General features: G+C 47.1%; 1 protein-coding gene across 1 annotated transcript; it reads right to left on the bottom strand.

Annotated features, from left to right (window-relative positions):
- Nucleotides 1-101: 101 nt before the first annotated feature.
- Nucleotides 102-5,092, bottom strand: LOC120655793 (F-box/LRR-repeat protein At3g26922-like). The gene is made up of 4 exons (XM_039933759.1): nt 4,952-5,092; nt 4,012-4,855; nt 727-879; nt 102-632 (listed from the first exon to the last, which is right to left on the bottom strand). The coding sequence occupies exons 2-4, from the start codon at nt 4,825-4,827 to the stop codon at nt 336-338; spliced, it is 1,266 nt and encodes a 421-aa protein (XP_039789693.1). The 5' UTR covers nt 4,828-4,855; nt 4,952-5,092; the 3' UTR covers nt 102-335.
- Between the last annotated feature and the right edge of the window lie 16,607 nt (nt 5,093-21,699).

Raw genomic sequence — 21,699 nt, 5'->3', positions numbered from 1 at the left:
TATGCAATTGAGAAATAAAAAAATCATTGTCTCCAAAATAAATCAGGTGCTAAAAAACCTAAAATTGATTCCTCTAAATAAGAAAGGGGAAGGACCTGCAATTAAGATCCAGAAATACCGATAGATTATCACATGGTTTGCTTTTATTGCAATCCCAGTTACATTTCATGAGTCTTAAGCCAAAAGAGTCTTAAGGAAATTTTACACCTGAAAAACTAAGTTCTACATTATATTGTTCACGGCGTTCACAGAGTTCACGGCTTGATTCATTCACACCCTTCTAGAGCATATAAGCTTAAGTTTACAACGTCAAATTTCCCACAACACTCCAAACGTTAACCATCTGACATGCGTTCAAAGAAGACCTTGGCTCGTGGAGAAGCTCTCCTATATTTTACCAACTCTGTAACCACAGCTTCATTAGATTTTGAACAATCTTCATCAATACAGACATGGAATTCTTCAAGCCGTCTTGCCTTGGACAATACAAACTTGATAAAATTCATCTCACTTAGCGTGCAAATCATACCAACCACATTAATACATATGAGTTTGGAGAGCATATCACCAGTCCATTGTGCATTCAGAAAGTCAATGTCAACTTCATCATGCTCAGAAGATATATCATTGACCTGCAACAAAGATGAAAAATTATATAGGCTTGCATACAAATGAAGTTAAAAAAACAACGCACCATTAGCTTTTCTAACCACCACTTCAAACTACCTCAAAATACAAATTTTCAAGTTTCGGAGCATTCCTCAGCAGACAGAATACAGATAAAACACTAGACAATAGGCTCAGGCTTGTATCCAGTGTTAAACACTTCAGATCATTGAAGGTGCAGGAGAGTCCCTCCAGAATGTTATCATCTCCTACCTGAAAATATTAAACTGTTAGAATACAAAGCCAAGACATAGGTGATGGAAAATATTTTGTCTTGATCTCTTATTTGGCATAGTTAAATGTTTTGTTAATGAGATAATCCTAGCAATTTAAATCATATAAGAAACATCCATTGAATTATTCAGTTGCCAAAAGAAAGACCATGTTAACTGTGAGACCAAACAATCAGGCAGCAGTCTCCACATCCACATGCAGCTTCGAACTGTAGCTGCACCCCTTCAACCCATGGCGGCAACTCAATTGCTGATGTGCCCAGGAGGGGAACAGAGAGGAGAGTGATGGGAGCAGCGAGTGTGTATTTTCTTTTCTTTTCATGGGACTTGTCCGATGTATGGGAGTGGGTTCTCAATTTTCGTTGCGACGAGCAACTTGCACAATATATAGGACCTGGCTCCATAATTATAGAACCAAGTCTGGGAGCACAATGTATTGGTCCTTGGAAAAATCATGAATATTTATGGTTTTTTATTGTTCCTTTTGGTAATTGAGTCTAAACATGTCTAGCATTTAAGATTGAAATTGAGTGTTGTGCCCACAATACATTCGCTAAGGGAACTTGTCTCTATGTGTATTTAAAGCTCTGCTCAAGGTTTTTAAAGCGGTGAGGCGAGGCGAGGCGACTAACTACCGCCTTGCACTTAAAGTGACTAAAGCGTAAGGCGAGCCGACGCCTTACCAATAGACAAAACAGCAGGATACAGCAGTAGGATTAAGAAAAAAAAAGGAAAAGAAAAGGGAGAAAAGTGTAGGAAAGTAGGATGCGTATAATGTGGTCGATATATTGCAATGAGCCCCTTGGGCGGTATATATAGGAGTACAAGGCTTGGAGGGCAAGGCACCTCCCCTAAAGATAAGGAAGGCTATCACGGGATTACATCAATCCTAAACAAACCATATCCGGAGTTGCCTAATATACTCTAACATCCCCCCGCAGTCGTAGCGGTAGCAACACGAACGGTCAGACTAACAATGGAGACGTATCCCCCCTACAGTCGGAACGTCGGTGCGAAAGCTTTGACTGGAGACTCATGCAGATGATAGCCCTTTAGTGCCGTAGTAGCCGAAGTCAAGGTGGACGTGGTCGAAGCCGTGGAGGGGGCGCGGGTCGAAGCGTCGTCGAGGTGTTCGAGTACACAAACTCAGCAGTTTCTTGCCGAAGACAGCAGCAGGACGGTGCGGCAAATGACGAAGGTAGATGGCGCGGTTTGCGACTTAGGTCACGCTCAGGACAGGGGTGGCGACGGCGCAGGTTGCAGCAAGTGTCGCGCTCAGATCAGGGGTGGCGACGACGTCTTCCTTCAGGAACATCGGCGGCGATGTCTGCGTGAGAACGGTTGGAGGTGCGGAGGCGGATCGAGCGCCTGCTTGACGAAGACCGGCGCCGAGTGGCGCCACCGCCTGAAAAGGCAATGACACTGGTAGGGTGGCTTGATCACGAACGTCGTTGCTGCAGCCTGGAGGGCACAGCAACAACCTCGTCCTTCGGGAGTGTCGACGATGAACGGCGACGAACGGCAGGGCGACGCAAACCGATCTTAGATCGGAAAAAAAAACAGCAGCAGCAAACAAACCTTGGGTACATTCTCGGGATACCCCTAGCGCCCCTCCCCCTCCCTTATCCCTTCCCCGTGGTCAACACGAGCAGAAAAAGGAGCGGGCCGCCGGCGCTGCCTCCTGTGATTCCGGCGCGGCGGCGTGCCCTCCGCTGATGTGGGTAGCGGCCGGGGCTCGCGCGTGGGTCGGGAGGTGCCCGGCGGAGAGGTGCTGGGGATGCCGAGATGGGGTGGAGCCCCCACGATGGCGCGGCCCACCGGCGACGGCGGAGGAGCGACGTGGTGGAGGAGCGTGGAGGCTGGGGCGAAGCGGGGTGGCCCCGCTGCAGCTCGTCCCGGCGGCGGATCTCGTCGGGCGGCGCCGGAATCGACCGGCGGCGCGGTAACCCGCCCCAATCTCGCGGCTCCGATGGCGCAGCGGCCTGGCACACCTCGTGCCTCCTCCGCAGCCCGCGCACAGGGCAGCGACGGCGCAGGAGGAGAGAGGGCCAGCACGGGGCCGCGCGCACGGGGGGAGTCGGCAAGGAAGGGGCGACGAGGGAGCCGACGAGATCACATCACCACGGGAGGTAGGTCCTTCTGCTGTGCTTGTTGACGACGACGGCGCGGCGGATCAGAGGGATCCGCCACACATCCTACGAGGGCGCTGCCCCCGGCGGAGATCGATCTCTCCGGGGGCGGCGCGACGGCGACGGCTAGGTCAGGATCTAAAACCTAGGCGTCTGATGCCATGTAGAAAAGTAGGATGCGTATAATGTGGTCGATGTATTGCAATGAGCCCCTTGGGGTATATATAGGAGTACAAGACTTGGAGGGCAAGGCACCTCCCCTAGAGATAAGAAAGGCTATCACGGGATTACATCAATTCTAAACAAACCATATCCGGAGTTGCCTAATATACTCTAACAAAAAGAAAGAAGCAGGAGTAATAAATGGACCGGCCCAGGCCTTTAGGCAGCCCATGTGGCCCATCTCCCTCTCCTGGCACATTAAAACCTGGCCCTTCACTCCCTCCCTCCCTCCCTCCCTCCTCCCTCCTTCTCTCTAGCGCCGGCGCTCTCTCTCGCTGGCTGACGGCTCCGCCCCTCCCAGCGTCTCTCCCTTCCCTCTCTCCCCTCCAGGTGAGCTATTGCCGCTCGCAGCTTCCTCTATGCCGCTTCCCCTCCCTTCCCTTCCCTCCCTGCTCTGCGGGCTTAGATCGACCTGTCGATGTCCAAGGCGGATGCTAGTTAAGCAACCCCGACGCCCAGCTTTAAAACCCACTGCCCTCGCATATCCATCGGATGCATTATGTTGCTCCACAGCACAAGCAGTAGCATGGAAATCTGTTTGGACTTTGGACCATATGGATTCTGGACAATCAAGTCAGAGTTAACTTAGACTGGCAAAACTTTCATGTGAAAGTAAGGCATCTATGTTTAAATTAACGTTGGAATTCATTTGCAGGGTACCAAGCTTGTGCATAACATGAACATATTTCCCCAAAGCAATTTTCAGATAACCTTATACTAGCAGCAAAGATGTTTCGTCAAGGTCAAGAAAACAGTTTTACCTCTATTTCCAGGTGGAGGGACCTGGCCCGAGCCAACCCTGCCATATGCTTGACGAAATCATGGTCAAAGGGACACTCGATACGGGCTTCCTCAAGGGATGGGAGATCACTAATCATCCACCCATGATACAAAATGTCAGCTATATGAAAGAAACGAAGTTTGGGAGCCTGAATAACCCAATGACCATTCCCGTCATCACTATAAGGAAGCCGCAACAGTGTTAGAGACAGTGCTTCAAGCATTGGGGATGTAGCAATTAACAACTGCAACTCCCTCGCGCCTTCTGGAAAGCCGACATTGCTTAGGCGTAGAGAGGTTAGATTTGGGAGCCCTGCGAAGCCTGGGGGCGTGGTTGGGACATCACAGCCTCGAAGATAGAGAGATGTGAGCTCGCGGCAGGAGAAGATGCTGGAATCCAGCGTGTGGACGACCAAACCTCTATGTGACCGGCGGAAATCAAGATGGAGGATTTGGACCCCCTTAAGCTCCAAGAGGCGGAGCCAGCGGTCGGAATCGCGGAACGACGCCTCCCTGACGGCTGAGTGGCGGAACTCGCGGACGGGGTATGAGTAGCGCTGGAGGACGCAGGTGACTGCGCCGGGGTTCGCTCTCTCGTCCCATTCAAACTTGAGGGAGGGGACGGACTGCCAGCGGCGGCGCCAGGCGCGGGCGAGGGCTGAGGTGCGGACGGCGTCGCGGAGGGGAAGGCGGGAGAGGATGGCGTTGAGGAGCTCCGGAGGGAGGGATTCCAGGACATCCGCCGCCGCGCCCGGCAACGGAAGACGCGGCCTCTGCCCCGGCGGCGCGGCATCCATCTTCGACGATTCGGATTCTAGGTCATTGCTGTCCGCGCCCAAAAAAAAAAATCAGCTCCGAGCTCATCAGAAGCGAAGGAATGCCACCCCACCGCAAAGAACAAGGGAAACCAGCGAAACGCACCTCGATGGAAGACTGGATTCGCCGGCGACACGGGAGGAGGACGGACGCCGGCGGTGACGGCAGACGAGCTCAGCCAGCCAACCGAGCACCACACTGCTGCTGTGTTGGAACCACTCGCTGCTGTATAGGTTGAAATGAAAAGATGGCCCAGGCCCATCCTTACGTCGCCAGGCTTTTGTATTGCCAAGGCCCATCCTTACGTCGCCAGGCTTTTGGATTTTATATGATATGAAGATGAAAATTCCTTTCCCCAGAACGAGGTTGAAAATCCTACTTACGCAGGTATCTTTTTCCTTTTCAAAACATTTTAGCCACAATTATCAGTTATGCACTCGCATCGTTAAATACACAAAATGCACACATTCCCATATGAATGCTTTAGAGAGATTATATTGATAGATAACAAGTGTTGCCTTAAAATTCGGAATGATGAATCTTGCGGAGCACAATATTGCTAAGTTTTAGGAGCATGATTTTAAGAGTCCCCAAGCGAATCAGAAATTATGGGATTTTTAGATTAAATATATTTTTTCATTTATAATATGAAAAAGAGATAGTAGTTCTAATATTAATGCATATTTAATTTGAAGAAAACTATCAATAGTGCAGGCTATAAAAGTATCAAAATAAAAAGCAGTTTAAAATTTATAAACTAGAAATCTAACATACCTAATAAATGATTAATAAAAGAACTCATTGAATTCAAGATAAATGTGTGATCGATACGATGGGTATCTATTTCAAATACCACAAGCAAATTAGGATGAGTGCAAGGGCAGAGGGCACATGCAAGCATACTACACGTAACAAATGTTCGGCGGTCGGCGATCTTTTTTCTAATTTTTTGATTTAGTTTTAGCTGTTTGGATTCTATTGACGACAACACCTACGAGTTTAGAATACCACGATATCTGAAGATAGAATTCGCTTTGCCACCATTTTTCTAATACCTCAGTCAGCTCCAAAGTAAAAGATGCGATGACTCCAGTTTTAAAAAACATGCTTTATATATGGGATGTTGGGCTCCCTTATTCTTTAGGCCCTCGGGGGGTCGCCTCTTCTCAGTGCCCCCCGAGCCGGCCCTAGTAGTTTAGTCAATTCCGGGACTTGCTATTAAAATCAAATATGAATAATATGTTTAGTGTCCTACATGTTGACACTAGATTTTGGCACGTGTCAAGGAGGCGTGTTGAGAATGAGAAAAAGTTCTGCGTTGTACGATCGATGGATCTGGGAGAGTGATCGTGTGCCACGGTCAAAGATCTTGCTGACCGAAGGGGAGGAAGTTGACCAGATATTTTGGCTTCGGTTTGGCAAGAGTTATCTTATTTTTAGAAGTAGTTTTTATTCCTTAGAAAGAGTCGTGCTTTGCCGTAATCAGCTAGTATTGTGTAAGCGTGGGGTATAAATATGAACCCCCGGCCATTGTAAAAGATTGATACACATTCAAACAAACAAATTTTACTCTACTTGCAATTTACTTTCTCGTCGGTGGCTTCGCCATCCTTTTTTCTTTTCAGCGAGTTCTTCCAAGCTCATCAAGAACGTCTCACATTTGAGCGACTTGATTTTCTGGTGAGTCTTCGTTTACCGAGTAAATCTGAGCTTTAGCTTCCGGGTGCATCACTGTCATTTCATTCAGATCTATTCAAAATTTACCGAATTTATCTAAGCTTTGATCTCTGGGCGCATCGCTGTTTTCTCGTTTAGATTAATTCACAAACTATCCGGCTTAGTGATCTGTTTAATCGACTGTAAGCTCCTTGTTTATCACGATAAACCTTGTAAAGCCGATTAGATTGAATTATAAGCTTAGTTTTGTCCAAATACATACATTTGTGGGTTTGTACATTATTACCTGGCACATGTCGACTTCAGATCTAGTCGTCTGGTTGCTCATCGGCATCGGCAGTTCATTGCCGATCCGTAATAGATCGCTTTTATTACACGCTCATCTTACACGATCTTTTGTCGCCTTCTGTATCGGCAAGGCCCTGGCCTTGCCGATACCTCGCGTAAGAGTGATTCGGAAATCCAGCCGATATACTATTGAATTTGACGGTTTGCTGTTTTCTTGTCAATTTACAGGTCAAATTGACTGGCACGTCTTGGTTCTAATCAGTGCAGTCCGGGCTTGGCGTACGGGGCTTCTGGGCTTGGTGTGTGATCATCTCGTGTCAACACATTTTTTGGCACACCCGATGGGACAAGAAACATCAAGATGTTAGAGAAGTCAGAGGTATCTGAACAGAATCAGATCCCGATCGATAAGGAGAAATTGAAGGAAGAACACAAGGCAGAACTTAAAACAATCACAGATGCTTTTGAGCAACGGTGCCTTTTATCCTTCAGCACCAACAGAAGTGGAGAGGTAATCAAGAAATTCGATTTTTCCACTTTTGTATCACATGAAGAGTCACAGAAGGAGGACAGGATGATTCATTTGATGAATTAGGCGATTGGACATGCTTTCGTAAATCATGCTCCACTCATGGCCAACCACATCCACAATGTTGTGCTCAAGACGCTACAAGATAGAGGGACACCTAGTTTTATGGGACCAGCTTATTATCAGGGTAGTCAGATGGTCTTCTCTCCTATTGGATCGGCTCCTGGGACGTCACAGATCCATCCTCAAGCTCCGGCTGATGAGGGTGTCATAAATGCATAGCCGATTAGTACTGTAGCGTCAACTCAGATTTCTCCTGTGTACACCAATTCTACGCCGATGGCTACATATGCACAGGGGAACTTTATGTCAGGATACCCAGCTGGTTGGAATTCAACTACTGGACTTGGCATGCCTCCGGAATTCATGATCCCATCTCCATCAAAGTAGCCAAGTACATCGGCTTCTCAGCCGATGAATCAGCAAGTCAGTGCATCGGCTTCACAGCCGACTCAGCCTCAAGATACCGCACCAGCGTCACAACCGGCGGTTACACCTACGTCAGTGCCTTCACCAGCAAGTCCAAGCAACGTGTCGGTCCCATGGCCGACACCTCAACAGCAATATCTGGCGATGATGCTGCAATGCAAGTTTGCTACAGAAGTCCTGGCTAACAGATTTCCTCAAGCCAATGGAGGCACATGGGTTTTCCATGATCTTGCGACTGGAGGCTTACGCCATGTGGATGTGCCTAATGTACCTAGCATTGCACAGCGTCAGCCTGGTCATAGGGAAGCACAGAGCAATCATAGCAATGAGATGGTGCTATACCAATCATCATCCAATCAACCCCCTCGGCAAGCTACATAGACCGCATCGGCTGCGCAGCCGATGACCTCGCCTGACGTCCAGCCAGCATCGGCAGCATTGCCGTTGACTCCACCAGCACCACAGGCAACATCGGCTGGTGGCCAACAGATCGACTGGGCATCCAAGATTGCTGAGGTGATGAGAGATCAGTTTGGTTTGAAGCCAAAGCGGCAGAATCTGATGTACAGAACTCCGTATCCAGCTGCTTATGATTAGTTGTCGTTGCCCCACAAGTACAAGCTTCTATATTTCACCAAGTTTTCTAGACAGGGGGGAGTCTCCACCGTGGAACATATCAACAGATTTATTGTGCAGTGTGGAGAAGCAGCTCAACACAACGCATTAAAAGTATGTCTGTTTTCTATGTCTTTATCTGGATTGGCCTTTACATGGTTCACTACATTGCCAACCAATTCCATTATATACTGGGCCGATCTGGAGAAGCACTTCCACTAGTTCTTCTACTCTGGTGTAGAGGAGATGAAGCTGACCGATCTGACCAACCTGAGGCAAAGGAATGACGAATCGGTTGCTGCCTTCATTCAGAGATTCGGATATGTCAAGAACCGGTGCTTTAGTCTGGTTCTATCTGATCAACAGCTAGTAGAGGTTGCCTTCCAAGAACTCCTGCCACACATCAAGGAGAAATATGCTTCTCAGGAGTTCTACAGCATCAGTCAGATGGCCAACAGGATGACAGGGGAGGCGAGACCGTATGAGCAGAAGAGCAGCAACTTCCAGAAAAAGGTTAACTTTGTTGATTGCTCAGATACTTCTGACTCAGATTATGTTCAGATGGTGGGATCGACTGAATGGGTTCAGAACAATAAGAAGCCGATCTCATGTCCTTTCGGTAACAAAGAACCTGAGAAGTATGGGTTCGATATTACTATGACTGACAAGATCTTCGACCTGTTACTTTCAGAGGGGCAGATCAAGCTGAAGCCATATCATAAGATCTCGACAGATCAAGAGTTGAAGAATATCAAGTACTGCAAGTGGCACAATGCGACATCTCATGACACCAATGAGTGCAAGGTATTCCATCAGCAAATACAATCGACTATAGAGCAGGGTAGGCTCAAGTTTGAGACACCCAAAAAGCCGATGAAGATTGATGGGCATCCGTTTCCAGCGAACACGGTAGATGTTGGAAAGAAGGGTAATGCTTTACAAACAAAGATGCTCACATCACAATCGGCCAAGGAATCCGGTGTTGTTGATCCCAAAGCACAGATAACGGTCGATGGAGTCAAAAGTAAAGGACCGCAATAGAAAGAAGAATCAGCGGTGCCTAAAAAGAAGGTCACGTCTTGATGAGAACATCGCCACACTGGACATGCACGAACTGGCCTCATCTCCAAGTTACAAGTCGACTCCAACTCGGTTTTCACGTTCATCTCGGATTCAGCCAATATCCCTGCATGGTTTCGGCGATATCTCCCTCATACGGAGTCGGAATGAGGTGATCTTGGATGCGTTGGAATCGTGACGACGAGACGCTTCTTTTGGTTCTGGTACCAGATCCAGAAGCCTCGTGGATCATTCTGTGTGACCATGGGAAGGTGCTGCGACACCTGTTTTGGGCCTTTTTCAGGCTTTGTATCGTGTCGGGCCTTAAGCCCAAGTTGTGGGTGCCCCCCTGGTCGCCCCCAACCCTAGGATGCCCCTTCTTCTTTAAACTCAGTAGCCGCCGCCGTTTAGACTTGGATTTTGTTTAGTTCTTGTGTTTTTCTTTGAGAAACAGAGATTGATTCATTGTAACTGTGGCGACAAGTCCTTTTACAGTGATCCAGGGCCCCCGTTCTTGATCTCCTCCACTGTGTCGATTAGTCCTTTGGAATCGAATTCTCGAACCCCTCTTTGATTCGCTTCATTCATATTTGCAATATCAGATTGCGTGTTTACATCTTCTTGCTTGTGTTCTTCGATTCGCTTGCAGGAAAAGCCTTCTCGGCGAGGTCAATCAAGTTGTGCTTGGTTGATAACCAACGGAGCAGTGGTGTAACGGTTGCTTGACTTCGAATCGTGCTGAATTAGAAGCCGGATCGCCAACATCACACACTCCACCAATCGAATTTACCTCTACCTCTAGGAAGATCGGGCCTAGTTCTCATAAAGTGGTATCAGATTTCAGGTTTCCCGTGAGGTATTACCCTTCGTTTTTCCCTTTAGATTCGTTTCGTGTCACTGTCCGAGAGTCCACAAAAACCCTACAAAAAATATCACTGTCCTAGATCCGTTTTAGCCTTTGCTATTTCGTTTCAGATTCGCTTTGTTGAGTTTATATCTGTGGTCGAGTCTTGTTGCTGGTTTAGTGTGTTCGTAGTCGTAGTTCAATCGCCCGTTGCAGTTTGTTTGTTTCCGTCGTTATCCCATCCACTTTTACCCAAACAACAAGTCGATCCACCCCTTTACTCGACTTGCCCTCGCTAGCCGCATTGCGTGAACTCTCGCCGCGCCAGCCCTAGATAGGTTGCAAACCGCCTTATTTTTTTTTCGCCTTGCATCGTAGTCTTTCTTGATTTCATCTAGCGATACCTATTGTTGCATATACCAGGGATATTTTGCCATAGCTGAGATGCTTTGCTCAATCTCTTTGTGTGCCGGGGATAGGGAAGATTTGCCCTAACCGCCGCCAGCCAATCTGCCGAGTTGTACAATTGGAAACGCGTAACTTGAGTTACCTTCGATAAAATAGGCATAACTTTTCGTTCGGTGCTCCGTTTTGGCTCAATTTTTTACAACAGAGAGAAGACGAAATTATGTACATATGATAAAACGGCATAGCCATTTGGAGCTGATCTCAAAAAATTCGGGAAGAAAGAGTTTTGAGGCTTCCAAATGATTTTCCAGTTTTTCAGAAACGCTCCTGATTTTCTGTAGGCCACATCCCACCTCTGTTTAAGGTGCAAATTTTTGTGGTTGGAGCTTGTGTTACATCTGTTCGGAGAAAAATATAAAAAAAAGTTGAAAAAATAAGAAATTTTGATTGCTACTAGTCCTGGAGGTTTTTCGGGGAAAAGATTAAAAACAAGTGCATAAAGTGTTGTTTTGCTTGTTCTTTGAGCTTTATCCACCGTTCTTTGTTCCAACTTGTTGTGCTACGCCTAGCACACGTCTTAGCCAGCAATTGTGACTTATACTTTGGATACTTATTGAACTTTGCTAATCTGCATTCGTTATTTGCTACTCCTTGCTACATATTGTGCCTGTCCCACAGCTCCACATATACTTCGATCAGTACAGGTTCATCTTACAACTATTACACCCAGCTCAACAACAGATTGTACCATCCTATTTGGCTTTGGTAAGAACACTTGCAAGACGGTAGTAAGCCGCTTGAGATTTTGCTCTCCACTTTCACCATCACCCAGTACTTGTTAGTTGATAGGGATAATACCTTGGTGTTGTCTTTTGCTGTCTTCTAACCATGATAGGATCAGGTAAAGGAGGGGAGTCCCCTATGGACTTCAATGAATGCGTCTCCAAGGATGAACTTAAGAAACTTGTTGATGACCAGCGCACCTACATCGACGGGAAGTTCAATGAGATGATGTGCAGTATCAATGGAGTTGTCACACACCTTGAGCATATTGAACAACATCCCCCTCGACAGCGACACCGACGCCACCCTCCTAATGGTGATGAGGATGAGGATGAGGATGCCGTCCTTGATGATGATGAGGATCGTGATGCGTACCATCATCGGCGCAATCGTCAAGGTATGGGAGGTAATCATAATCGTGGTAACAATGATTCTTTTGCTAAAACTAAATTTACCATGATTCCTTTTGCTGGTACTGCTGATCCTGAGGCTTATTTAGATTGGGAACTCGCTGTTGAACAAAAGTTTAATTCTCATTTGGTTCCTGCTGAGCATACTAGTGAATTTACTAGCTTTGCTTTGTTTTGGTGGAATGATCTTTGCAATACTGGTAGTGCTGCTACTGTGCCTCAAACTTGGTCTGTTTTGAAACAACGCATGAAATCTCATTTTGTTCCTCCTTATTACCAGCGCGATCTACATTTAAAATTGCAAAATTTAAAACAAAGTGATAAAGGAGTAGAGGAATATTATCAGGAATTACTTATTGATCTAGCACGTTGTGGTATTCGTGAGGATGATGATGATACTAGTGCTAGGTTCTTTGGTGGTTTAAATCGTGATATATAGGATATTCTTGATTACAAAGACTGGACTCGTTTTTCCCAATTGTACCATCTTGCTCTTAAACCAGAACGGGAAGTACAGGGACGCCGCATTGTCCAACATTCTTTCAGGTCCAACACTGGGAGATCATTTCAGCAGCGTTCCGACGTTGAGAAGCCCAAGGCGCCTATTGCTAAGTCACCAGCAACACCACCAGCTCCTACGCCAGCTTCTGAGGTAAGCAATGTGTCTACTGTGTCAGCCCAACAACACAAAAAGCATGCTATGCTTGAAAGGGGGTCTTTGAGTAGATCATCTACAAACATCGTGTGCCACCGCTGCAAGGGAATGGGACATGTCATGAAGGATTGTCGAAGTACTCGAGCTTTCATTGCTGCACCTGATGGTAATGGATATGTAAGTGCTAGCGATGTTGAGGATGAATTGGTTCTTGCAGCTAACTTTGTTGCAGATTCGGAGGACGAGGGTGAGGGTGAGGCAATTGATTCTGCGGCTGCGACAAAGGACCTTCCTAGTCTTCTTGTACAGCGTGTGCTGACTTCTAAAGCAAAACATGAGGATGAGGAGAAAATCCAATGCAAGAATTTATTTCACATGTTTCTCCAAGTTAAGGATTGTCGTGTTCTCACTATAATTGATAGCGGAAGTTGCAGCAACTTGGTGAGTTCAGATTTGATCAAGAGGTTTGATTTGCCCACTCGTTCTATTCCTCAACCTTACTACCTTGAATGGTTCAACACTAGTGGTAAGACTAAGGTAACTAAATCAGCACGCATACACTTTTCGGTTGGTTTTTATCATGACTATGCTGATTTTGATGTTGTACGTATGCAATCATCTTCATTGTTGTTAGGACGACCATGGGAATTTGATAATGATGTTGCACACCATGGTAGAACTAATACATATACTTTCATGCATAAGAATAAAAAGATTACTTTGCTTCCTTTATCCCCAGTTGATATTAGGAAATATTTTAATGAGTTTGCTGCAAATGATAAGAAAACACCTCCTAGTAATGACTCTTGTGATGCTCAAACTAATGGAATTAAATTGAAGGATGGTGTTTATATTGCTACTACATCTGCTGTTGCTGCTGCGTTATGTGATAACTTTGATGCACCTTGTTATACAATGTTTTGTCGGGATATGTGTTTTTATTAACAATGATCCTATGCCACATATTTTGCATCCTGTTGTCACTAACCTTTTGCAGGAATTTGATGCTGGGATGGAGTCGAGGACGACTCCAATTCAAGAAGGGGATGATGATGAGGACATCGCCATGCTGGACATGCACGAACTGGCCTCATCTCCAAGTTACAAGTCGATTCCAACTCGGTTTTCACGTTCATCTTGGATTCAGCCAACACCCCTGCACGGTTTTGGAGATATCTCCCTCATACGGAGTCGGAATGAGGTAATCTTAGATGCGTTGGAATCATGATGACGAGACACTTCTTTTGGTTATAGTCCCAGCTCTAGAAGCCTTATGGATCATTCTGTGTGACCACATGAAGGTGTTGCGACACCTGTTTTGGGCCTTTTTCAGGCTTTGTATCGTGTCGGGCCTTAAGCCCAAGTTGTGGGTGCCCCCCTGGTCACCCCCAACCCTATGATGCCCCCTTCTCCTTTAAACTCAGTAGCCGTTGCCGTTTAGACTTGGGTTTTGTTTAGTTCTTGTGTTTTCCTTCGAGAAACAGAGATTGATTCGTTGTAACTGTGGCGACAAGTCCTTTTACAGTGATCAAGGGCCCCCATTCTTGATCACCTCCATTGTGTCGATTAGTCCTTTGGAATCGAGTTCTCGAACCCCTCTTTGATTCGCTTCATTCATATTTGCAATATCAGATTGCGTGTTTACATCTTCTTGCTTGTGTTCTTCGATTCGCTTGCAGAAAAAGCCTTCTCGGCGAGGTCAATCAAGTTGTGCTGGGTTGATAACAAACGGAGCAGTCGTGTAACGGTTGCTTGACTTCGAATCGTGCTGAATTAGAAGTCGGATCGCCAACGTCACACACTCCAACAATCGAATTTACCTCTACCTCTCGGAAGATCGGGCCTAGTTCTCATCACGTCTCAGATGGTGTTGAACAAATTCCAGCGTGATCAAGAAAGAAGACAGTACCGGGAAGAATTCTGCATGACGACGTGAAGGGCATTGGAATTGTCCTTTCTTTGTGTACTATTGGGAAGAAAAGTTGACTCTGCTAACGGTGGATGATTGTCCAGAGTGCAACGGTTTCTATCGTGAAGACCGGTCGTACAAGAAGCCACGTTTTAACCAGAGGCCTCAAGGGCTGATCATTAGAGAGAGAGATGATGATAGACGCATCTCTGTACATGATCGGCTGGGGGGCAGGGTTTCAGTGCATGATCGGCTGGGGGACAGGACCATGCTACATGATTCTGCAGGAGGAAGGATTTCTGTTGATGAGTGGGTTGAACAAGCTGCTGCTACTCAAGTTTCCAATGAGTACCCACACCGCAGAGATCCAAAAAGAGTGCTTGTTTATGACAACATTGATCGGCCTCGATGGTGCCCAGGAAATCTGACCAGATCACAGAAGAGGCGAGTTCAAAGGCTACGTCAGACAAAGGCACTGGAGGAAGAGGAAAGAAGAGAGGCTCCTAGGAGGGGAGTCAGATCTGAAGTTTGGCGTGTCAAGCCAAAAGCCGATGAAGGACAACAATCAGAACCATTGGCTACATCTGTTAATGTAACTTCCATGCTTCTACCGATCCAAGCAGTCGGTTCTCCTAATCATTCTTAATGGATGAGTCCCTAAAAGGTGAAGGGAAGTTGGGGCACGGGTTCACGTCGGCCGATGCATTGGAGGAAGTAGACATTGGAGATGGAGATAGACCAAGGCCGACGTTTATTAGTGCTAAGTTGGATCCTGAGTATAAACGAGAATTGGTAAAGCTATTAAAAGAATACAAAGATTGTTTTGCTTGGGAGTATTATGAGATGCCAGGTTTGGATCGATCTATTGTTGAACATCGTTTGCCTATCAAATCTGGATATCGGCCACATCAGCAAGGGTCAAGACAATGCAATCCTAAGATCTTACCAGACATAAAGGTCAAGATCACGAAGTTGATAGAAGCAAAGTTCATCAGGCAATGCAGATATGCTGAATGGATATCCAATGTGGTTCCTGTGTATAAGAAGAATGGGAAGCTACATGTATGCATTGACTTCAGGAATCTCAACAAAGTTACGCCGATGGATGGTTATCCAATGCCAGTTGTCGATATGTTGGTAGATGCTGCTGCAGGACATAAGGTAATCAGTTTCATGGATGGGAGTGATGGATACAATAAAATATTCATGGCTGAGGAAGATATTCATAAAACTGCATTCAGATGTCCAGGGCATGTCGATTTGTTCGAGTGGATTGTCATGACTTTTGGTTTGAAGAATGCTGGAGCAACATACCAGAGGGCCATGAATTACACCTTCCATGAAATCATCGGCAAGATTGTTGAGATTTATATTGATGATGTTGTTGTGAAGTCCAAGGGGTACCAAGAGCATCTAGCCGACCTACGCAAAGCTTTGGAATGTACTAGATGACATGGGTTGAAGATGAATCCTAACAAATGTGCATTTGGTGTGTCGGCTGGTCAGTTTCTTGGGTTCATGGTGCATGAAAGAGGGATCGGAATCAGTCAGAAGACTATTGCAGCCATTGACAAAGTAGTGGCTCCGGAGACAAAAGTTGAACTTCAATCGTTGATCAGCAAAATTAATTTTATTCGGAGATTTATTGCTAATCTATCCGGTAAAATACAACCATTCAATGCTTTATTGGAGTTAAAGGCTGATCAGAAATTTGTATGGGGAGAGGCACAGCAAAAGGCGTTGGATGAGATCAAACAGTATCTAACATCGCCTCCTGTGTTGGTTCCACTGCAAAAGCACAAGCCGTTTAAGTTATATTTATCTGCTAATGAGCGTGCTACCGGGTCGGCCTTTATTCAAGAGTTTGAAGGGAAAGAACGCGTGATTTATTTCGTCAGTAGAAGGCTCTTGGATGCTGAAACCAGGTATTCTCCTATTGAAAGATTATATCTTTGCTTATACTTTTCTTGTACCAAACTTAGACATTATCTGCTATCAGCTGAGTGTGTTGTGGTAAGCAAAGATGATGTTATTAAATACATGCTCTCGTTGCCGATTCTGAGTGGGAGAATTGGAAAGTGGATTCTAGCCTTGTCTGAGTTTGATTTAAGGTATGAATCGGCTAAAGCAGTTAAGGGACAAGTTATGGCCAATTTTGTTGTTTAGCATTGTGGGCCAGAATTGGGAGTTGTTGATCTAGTTCCATGGACATTATTCTTTGATGGTTCATCATGTGGAGTTGGATCTGGTATTGGCATCGTCTTGGTGTCGCCTCGGGGAGCAACATTTGAGTTGTCTTTTCCAATAGAAACTACTGCTACCAACAATCAGGCTGAGTACCAGGCTTTGCTTAAAGGAATTCGGCTGTTACAAGAGATCGGAGCTGATGCAGTTGAGATATTTGGAGATTCCATGCTGGTGGTTAATCAATTGATCGGCATATATGAGTGTAAAGATGATATCCTACGAGTCTATCATGAAGAGTGCTGCCGATTGCTGAAAGAATTCAAGAAAGTGACCATCGAGCATGTACCCAAGCTTTACAATGGAGATGCTAATCGGCTGGCACATCATGCTTCTGGCTATCGGCCGATAGAAGGTGTGATGACTTTGGAGTTGCCTACTGATGATTGGAGGAAAGATTGTGGAATATTTGGAAGATCCCTCCAAGAAAGTAAGCCGAAGGATTAGATTTCAGGCGACTAAATATGTGTTGCTTGAAGGAGAACTTTATTATCGGACGATTGATGGAGTTTTACTCAGATGCCTTGACAAGGAAGAAACTAAAGTCTTAATGGGAGAAATACATGAGGGCGTCTGTGGTTCGCATCAATCGACATACAAAATGAAGTGGATAATCAGAAGGAATGGATACTTTTGGTCATCCATGTTAGAAGATTGCTTCACTTATTACAAAAGTTGACAAGGGTGCCAGAAATTTGGAAATGTGCAGAGAGCACCGGCATCGGCTATGAATCCTATTATTAAGCTGTGGCCGTTCAGAGGATGGGGACTTGATTTGATTGGGGAAATTTATCCACCTTCAAGCAAGAATCACAAGTTCATACTGGTGGCAACAGATTACTTCACCAAATGGTTGAAGCGATTCCTCTGAAGACTGTGACATCCAAGGAGATGATTGAATTTGTGAAGGAACATATTGTTTATCGGTTTGGCACTCCGCAAACTATTACGACCGATCAAGGCAGTATGTTTATTTCAGAGGAGTTTGGAGAGTTTGCTGCAAGTATGGGAATTAAATTATTAAATTCTTCTCCATATTATGCTCAAGCCAATGGTCAGGCAGAAGCTTCCAATAAAGGGATCATTAAGTTGATTAAGAGGAAAATTGAAGAACAGCCAAAGAGGTGGCATACGACTCTTAATGAAGCTTTGTGGGCTTACAGAATATCTTGCCATGGGGCTACTACAGGGTCTCCGTATCAGCTAGTCTATGGACATGAAGCTGTACTTCCTTGGGAAACTAGACTCGGTTCCAGACGGGTTACATTTTGAAGCGTCCCCTCATAAGAGAAGACTTAAATGTGATACAAACATCAGTCCCAGGAGGCTGATGACACATTTATTACATCAGATGGTTCATCACCGTACAACTCTACGCGGTAATGGGCAGAGAAGCGCCACTATCGCGAGGATTACAACCCACACCCACACAACGATATAAATTATAAAAAGAGGGTCATCAGAGTCTTGCGCCATGCGGTATCTCCTGCGGGTGACCCTAATCCATAGGCAAGGCTAGGTGCAGGACGGTACCCTACTCGATGTCGTCAGGAACGAAGTCTGGGTCTTCCTCTGTAAAAATTAAGAATGGGGTGAGTACAAACGTACTCAGCAAGTCCAACCACACCCACGGAGGGGGAATAAACAGAATATAATGCCTAGGGTAATTCAAGGATAAGGTTAAGTTTTACTTTTGCAGAAAGCTAAATTTTATGCAAGGGTTCGTTTTAAAAGCAAGCATTTCCAAAACCAGTTTTCTTGTACCGAGTAACACGAAGGGTTGATCCACACAGGATCCAAGTTTTAAACTGCTACCGGAGTCCTCATCCGCTGTAGCACACGCACAACTGCCAGACACTTATCCCAAAATAACTCACGCTTACCCATCCCAAAATACACACTAGTTATGTGACCACACCGTAACTCGCCCAGTACCGTGGGCACGGCTATTCGAATAGGTTTCAACTCTGCAGAGGTGTGCAACTTTACCCACAAGTGGGGTACCGCAACTCGATCACCTTAGTGTCGGTGCAGATCCCAACAAAGCCATTACCCACCTTAGCTAGACCTGACTAGCCATCACGGGATGCACCAAGGGATCATTGACCTATCACAGAGGTTGTAACCGGGGCATAAGTCACACAGAGCTAATCCCTTCTCCTTGATCACCCGTTGCTCTCAACTCTCCTGATGGCTATCAGACTAACTAGTGGTGTTTATGCTAAGTCGTTGCCCATTCAACGGTCGAGTGGTTTGCACGATAGTGGAGTTAGGTGAGATGACACACCAACTCGGTCCTTAGTGGTGACAAGATGGATATCTCCCTTCCTTGCTCTGCCACACAGGCACGAGTACACCAATCGGCAAATCACACAGAAATGCCATCCATCCCATCTAGACTCATCTTTGGAAATTCCACATTTCTCCCTTCCCACACACGCACACGTTTTCTTTATAAAAACAAGTTGTATAAGGTCCTAAGAGTTCTAGCATCGATTAACGTCCAAGCAAAATCAGACATTAATCTAGGTGGTCAAGGAATGGTTATAACAAATCAGGGGGTGGCTATCCAACCGTGTTTTCAGCAGGCAAAACATATGCAATTTTCTAAAACATGCCAATAGGTTGAGTTTATAAAAACTAGGACAAAAGCATGGATCAAAGGATGGGATTGAACTTGCCGTCTTCGAAGCCTTCCGGGAAGTCCTGCTCGAGGTATTGTCCTTCGGGTTTGGGGTCGCGGAACTGGTCCTCGTTCGCTTGCTCGCAGAACTGTTCGTCGGCGGGCTCTCCTTTGTTCACACCATGATCTACGTCGTAAATAAAGAAGCACACAATCAAGAAAAAGAAATGAAAGTTTTATCGTTGAGCTCGAATCGGAAACATTTAAGATATGGAGATAGAAGTAATATTTTTTGGCGGTTTCCTAATGGCATGGACAAAACTATTTTATGAGAGGCGTGGTAAAGTTTTAGGTTGATCCGAGGTCATTTGGCGCATGATATGATGGGTTATATAAAGGTTTAGGGGTTAGATAAGGAGTCAGGGACCTATTTGTAATTATTCTTGAGAAGGCAGGGGCTTGTTTGGTATTTTAGAATTTATTAGGGTCATTTTGAAAAAGGTTAGGGGTTTATTTAGAGATATGTTTATATGAGGAAAGGGTTTATTTTAAAATATAATAAAGGAAGGGTTTTATTTGCAAAAAGGTTAAAAGGTGGAAGGGCTCTTAAGTAAATAAAAGAGAGAGGAGGGGGTTTTGGACATATTTGCCCTTTTCTTCTTCCTCCCGACCGGGAAACAGGGGAGGGGCGTGAGGGGCGTCGGCGGCGCCTGGCCGGCGGCCCTGGGCCGCGGTGGCGGACGGGAGGAGGGAAAGGAGGGGCCAGTCGGCGCTAGGGGTCGATCCCCCTCCCTAATTTCAGAGGAGGGGCCCTGCAGGGAGGGGTATGGTGGCAGTGGCCGTGGCGGGCGGGCGGCGGCCGTGGGCAGCGCCGGTGGGGCAGCTCGGAGCGGGAGCTTGTGGGGGAAATGGAGAGGGAGGAGCGAGGACTCCATCCCCCCGCTCACCTTGGGCGGATGCGGCTCGAGGAGGTGGCGCAGCAAGGACTAGTGAAGGGCGGCGGTGGCGAGTGTGGAGGCGGCGCTGCAGGCCGGGGAGCGGGAGCTGCGGTGCTGGACGGGTTCGTGGCGGAGTGGAGGCGAGGCAGGGGTCTTTTATAGCTGAGGGAAGGCGGTGGAGCGGTGCGGGGACGGTGGTGGCGGCCGGCGAGCGGCGCGGCGAGCTTTAATGGCGCTCGGCCATGTTCGCGTGTCGCGGAGCGGCGCACGGACGGCGAGGCGGCGTAGGGGTGATGGGACGCGAGCGGCAGCAGAGGTGAGCAGGCCAGCGGCACTGTGGTTGACGGCGGGCGGCGCGGCGGGCAGTGTCGCGCGTGGGCGTGCACAGGGGCGGCGCACGTGGGCGGGGCCGAGAGCAGAGGCCGGCGTCGAGCCGCAAATGGCGAGCGGCACGGCGGGCGGCGCGAGTCATGTGGCGCGCGCGTGCGTGCGCCCGTGGAGCGCGTGGGCGAGCGGCCGCGGCGTGGCGTGGAGTCGCGGCCCGGCGTACCGAGCACCGTGTGCGTACGCGCGCGCGTGCGCACGGGCGGCCAGGGGCGGCGCGGCGAGCTGGCCGCTCTGCAGCGCGCGGGAGAGGGGAGGGGGAGCCGGGCCGGGCTGCGCGCGGGCGTGAGGGGCGGCGGGGCTTGGAGAGCCGGAGGCCGGACGGCGCGGGCCGAGCGGCGCTCGTGCGGGAGCGGGGCAGAGGAGGGAGAAGGAGAAGGGAGGAGGGAGGAGAAAAGAAAAGAGAAAAGAAAAGAGAAAATGGAAAAAAAGGAAAATAAAAGGAAAATAAAAAGAAAAAGGGAATGAGAGAGAGAGAGGGAGATTCACGCTGCGCCGATCGCGGCATCGACCGCGGGGTCGGTCGGCCGCGCTCGGCGGTCGCGTGGGCGCGCTGTCGAGGCCACAGGGAAAAGGGGTCGGGGGTGCTGGAGATCGGTGGTTTTGAATAGAGCAAGATTCCGGAATTTGTGGTTCAGGGTTTCAGGAGGATTTTGGAGCTCAATGATGAAGATTTTAAAAAATTATTTTAGCGCATGATTTAATTTTGATAAATTTTCGGGATGTCACACATTTCAAGATCAGCTGACAGCCGATGATTATGCTGCACTGATAAAGGATGAGTTGGAAGACTTGGCTGGACATTGGATGAACGCTCTCATCAGCATCGAGGTTAATAAAGCTAGAGTGGGCCGATGGTATGACAAGAAAGTCAACCCCAAATCTTTTGACCAAGGGGACTTGGTTTGGAAGCTGGTCCTGCCGATAGGAACAAAAGATCCTAAATTCGGCAAATGGTCTCCAACTTGGGAATGACCATACAAAGTTAGCAGATGCGT

This window comes from Panicum virgatum, chromosome 1N, assembly GCF_016808335.1.
Source record: "Panicum virgatum strain AP13 chromosome 1N, P.virgatum_v5, whole genome shotgun sequence".
Lineage (NCBI taxonomy): Eukaryota > Viridiplantae > Streptophyta > Magnoliopsida > Poales > Poaceae > Panicum > Panicum virgatum.
Note: the sequence above shows the minus strand (reverse complement) of the source record. Positions and strands in the feature narration are given on the sequence as shown.

What these genes read in the sequence shown, in the direction of transcription:
- LOC120655793 (XM_039933759.1), bottom strand. Translation starts at nt 4,827, where the DNA reads ATGGATGCCGCGCCGCCGGGGCAGAGGCCGCGTCTTCCGTTGCCGGGC. An exon ending in CCCTCCACCTGGAAATAGAG is followed by an intron (nt 880 to 4,011) that starts GTAAAACTGTTT and finishes TAATATTTTCAG; the next exon opens with GTAGGAGATGATAACATTCT. An exon ending in TTGAAAATTTGTATTTTGAG is followed by an intron (nt 633 to 726) that starts GTAGTTTGAAGT and finishes TCTTTGTTGCAG; the next exon opens with GTCAATGATATATCTTCTGA.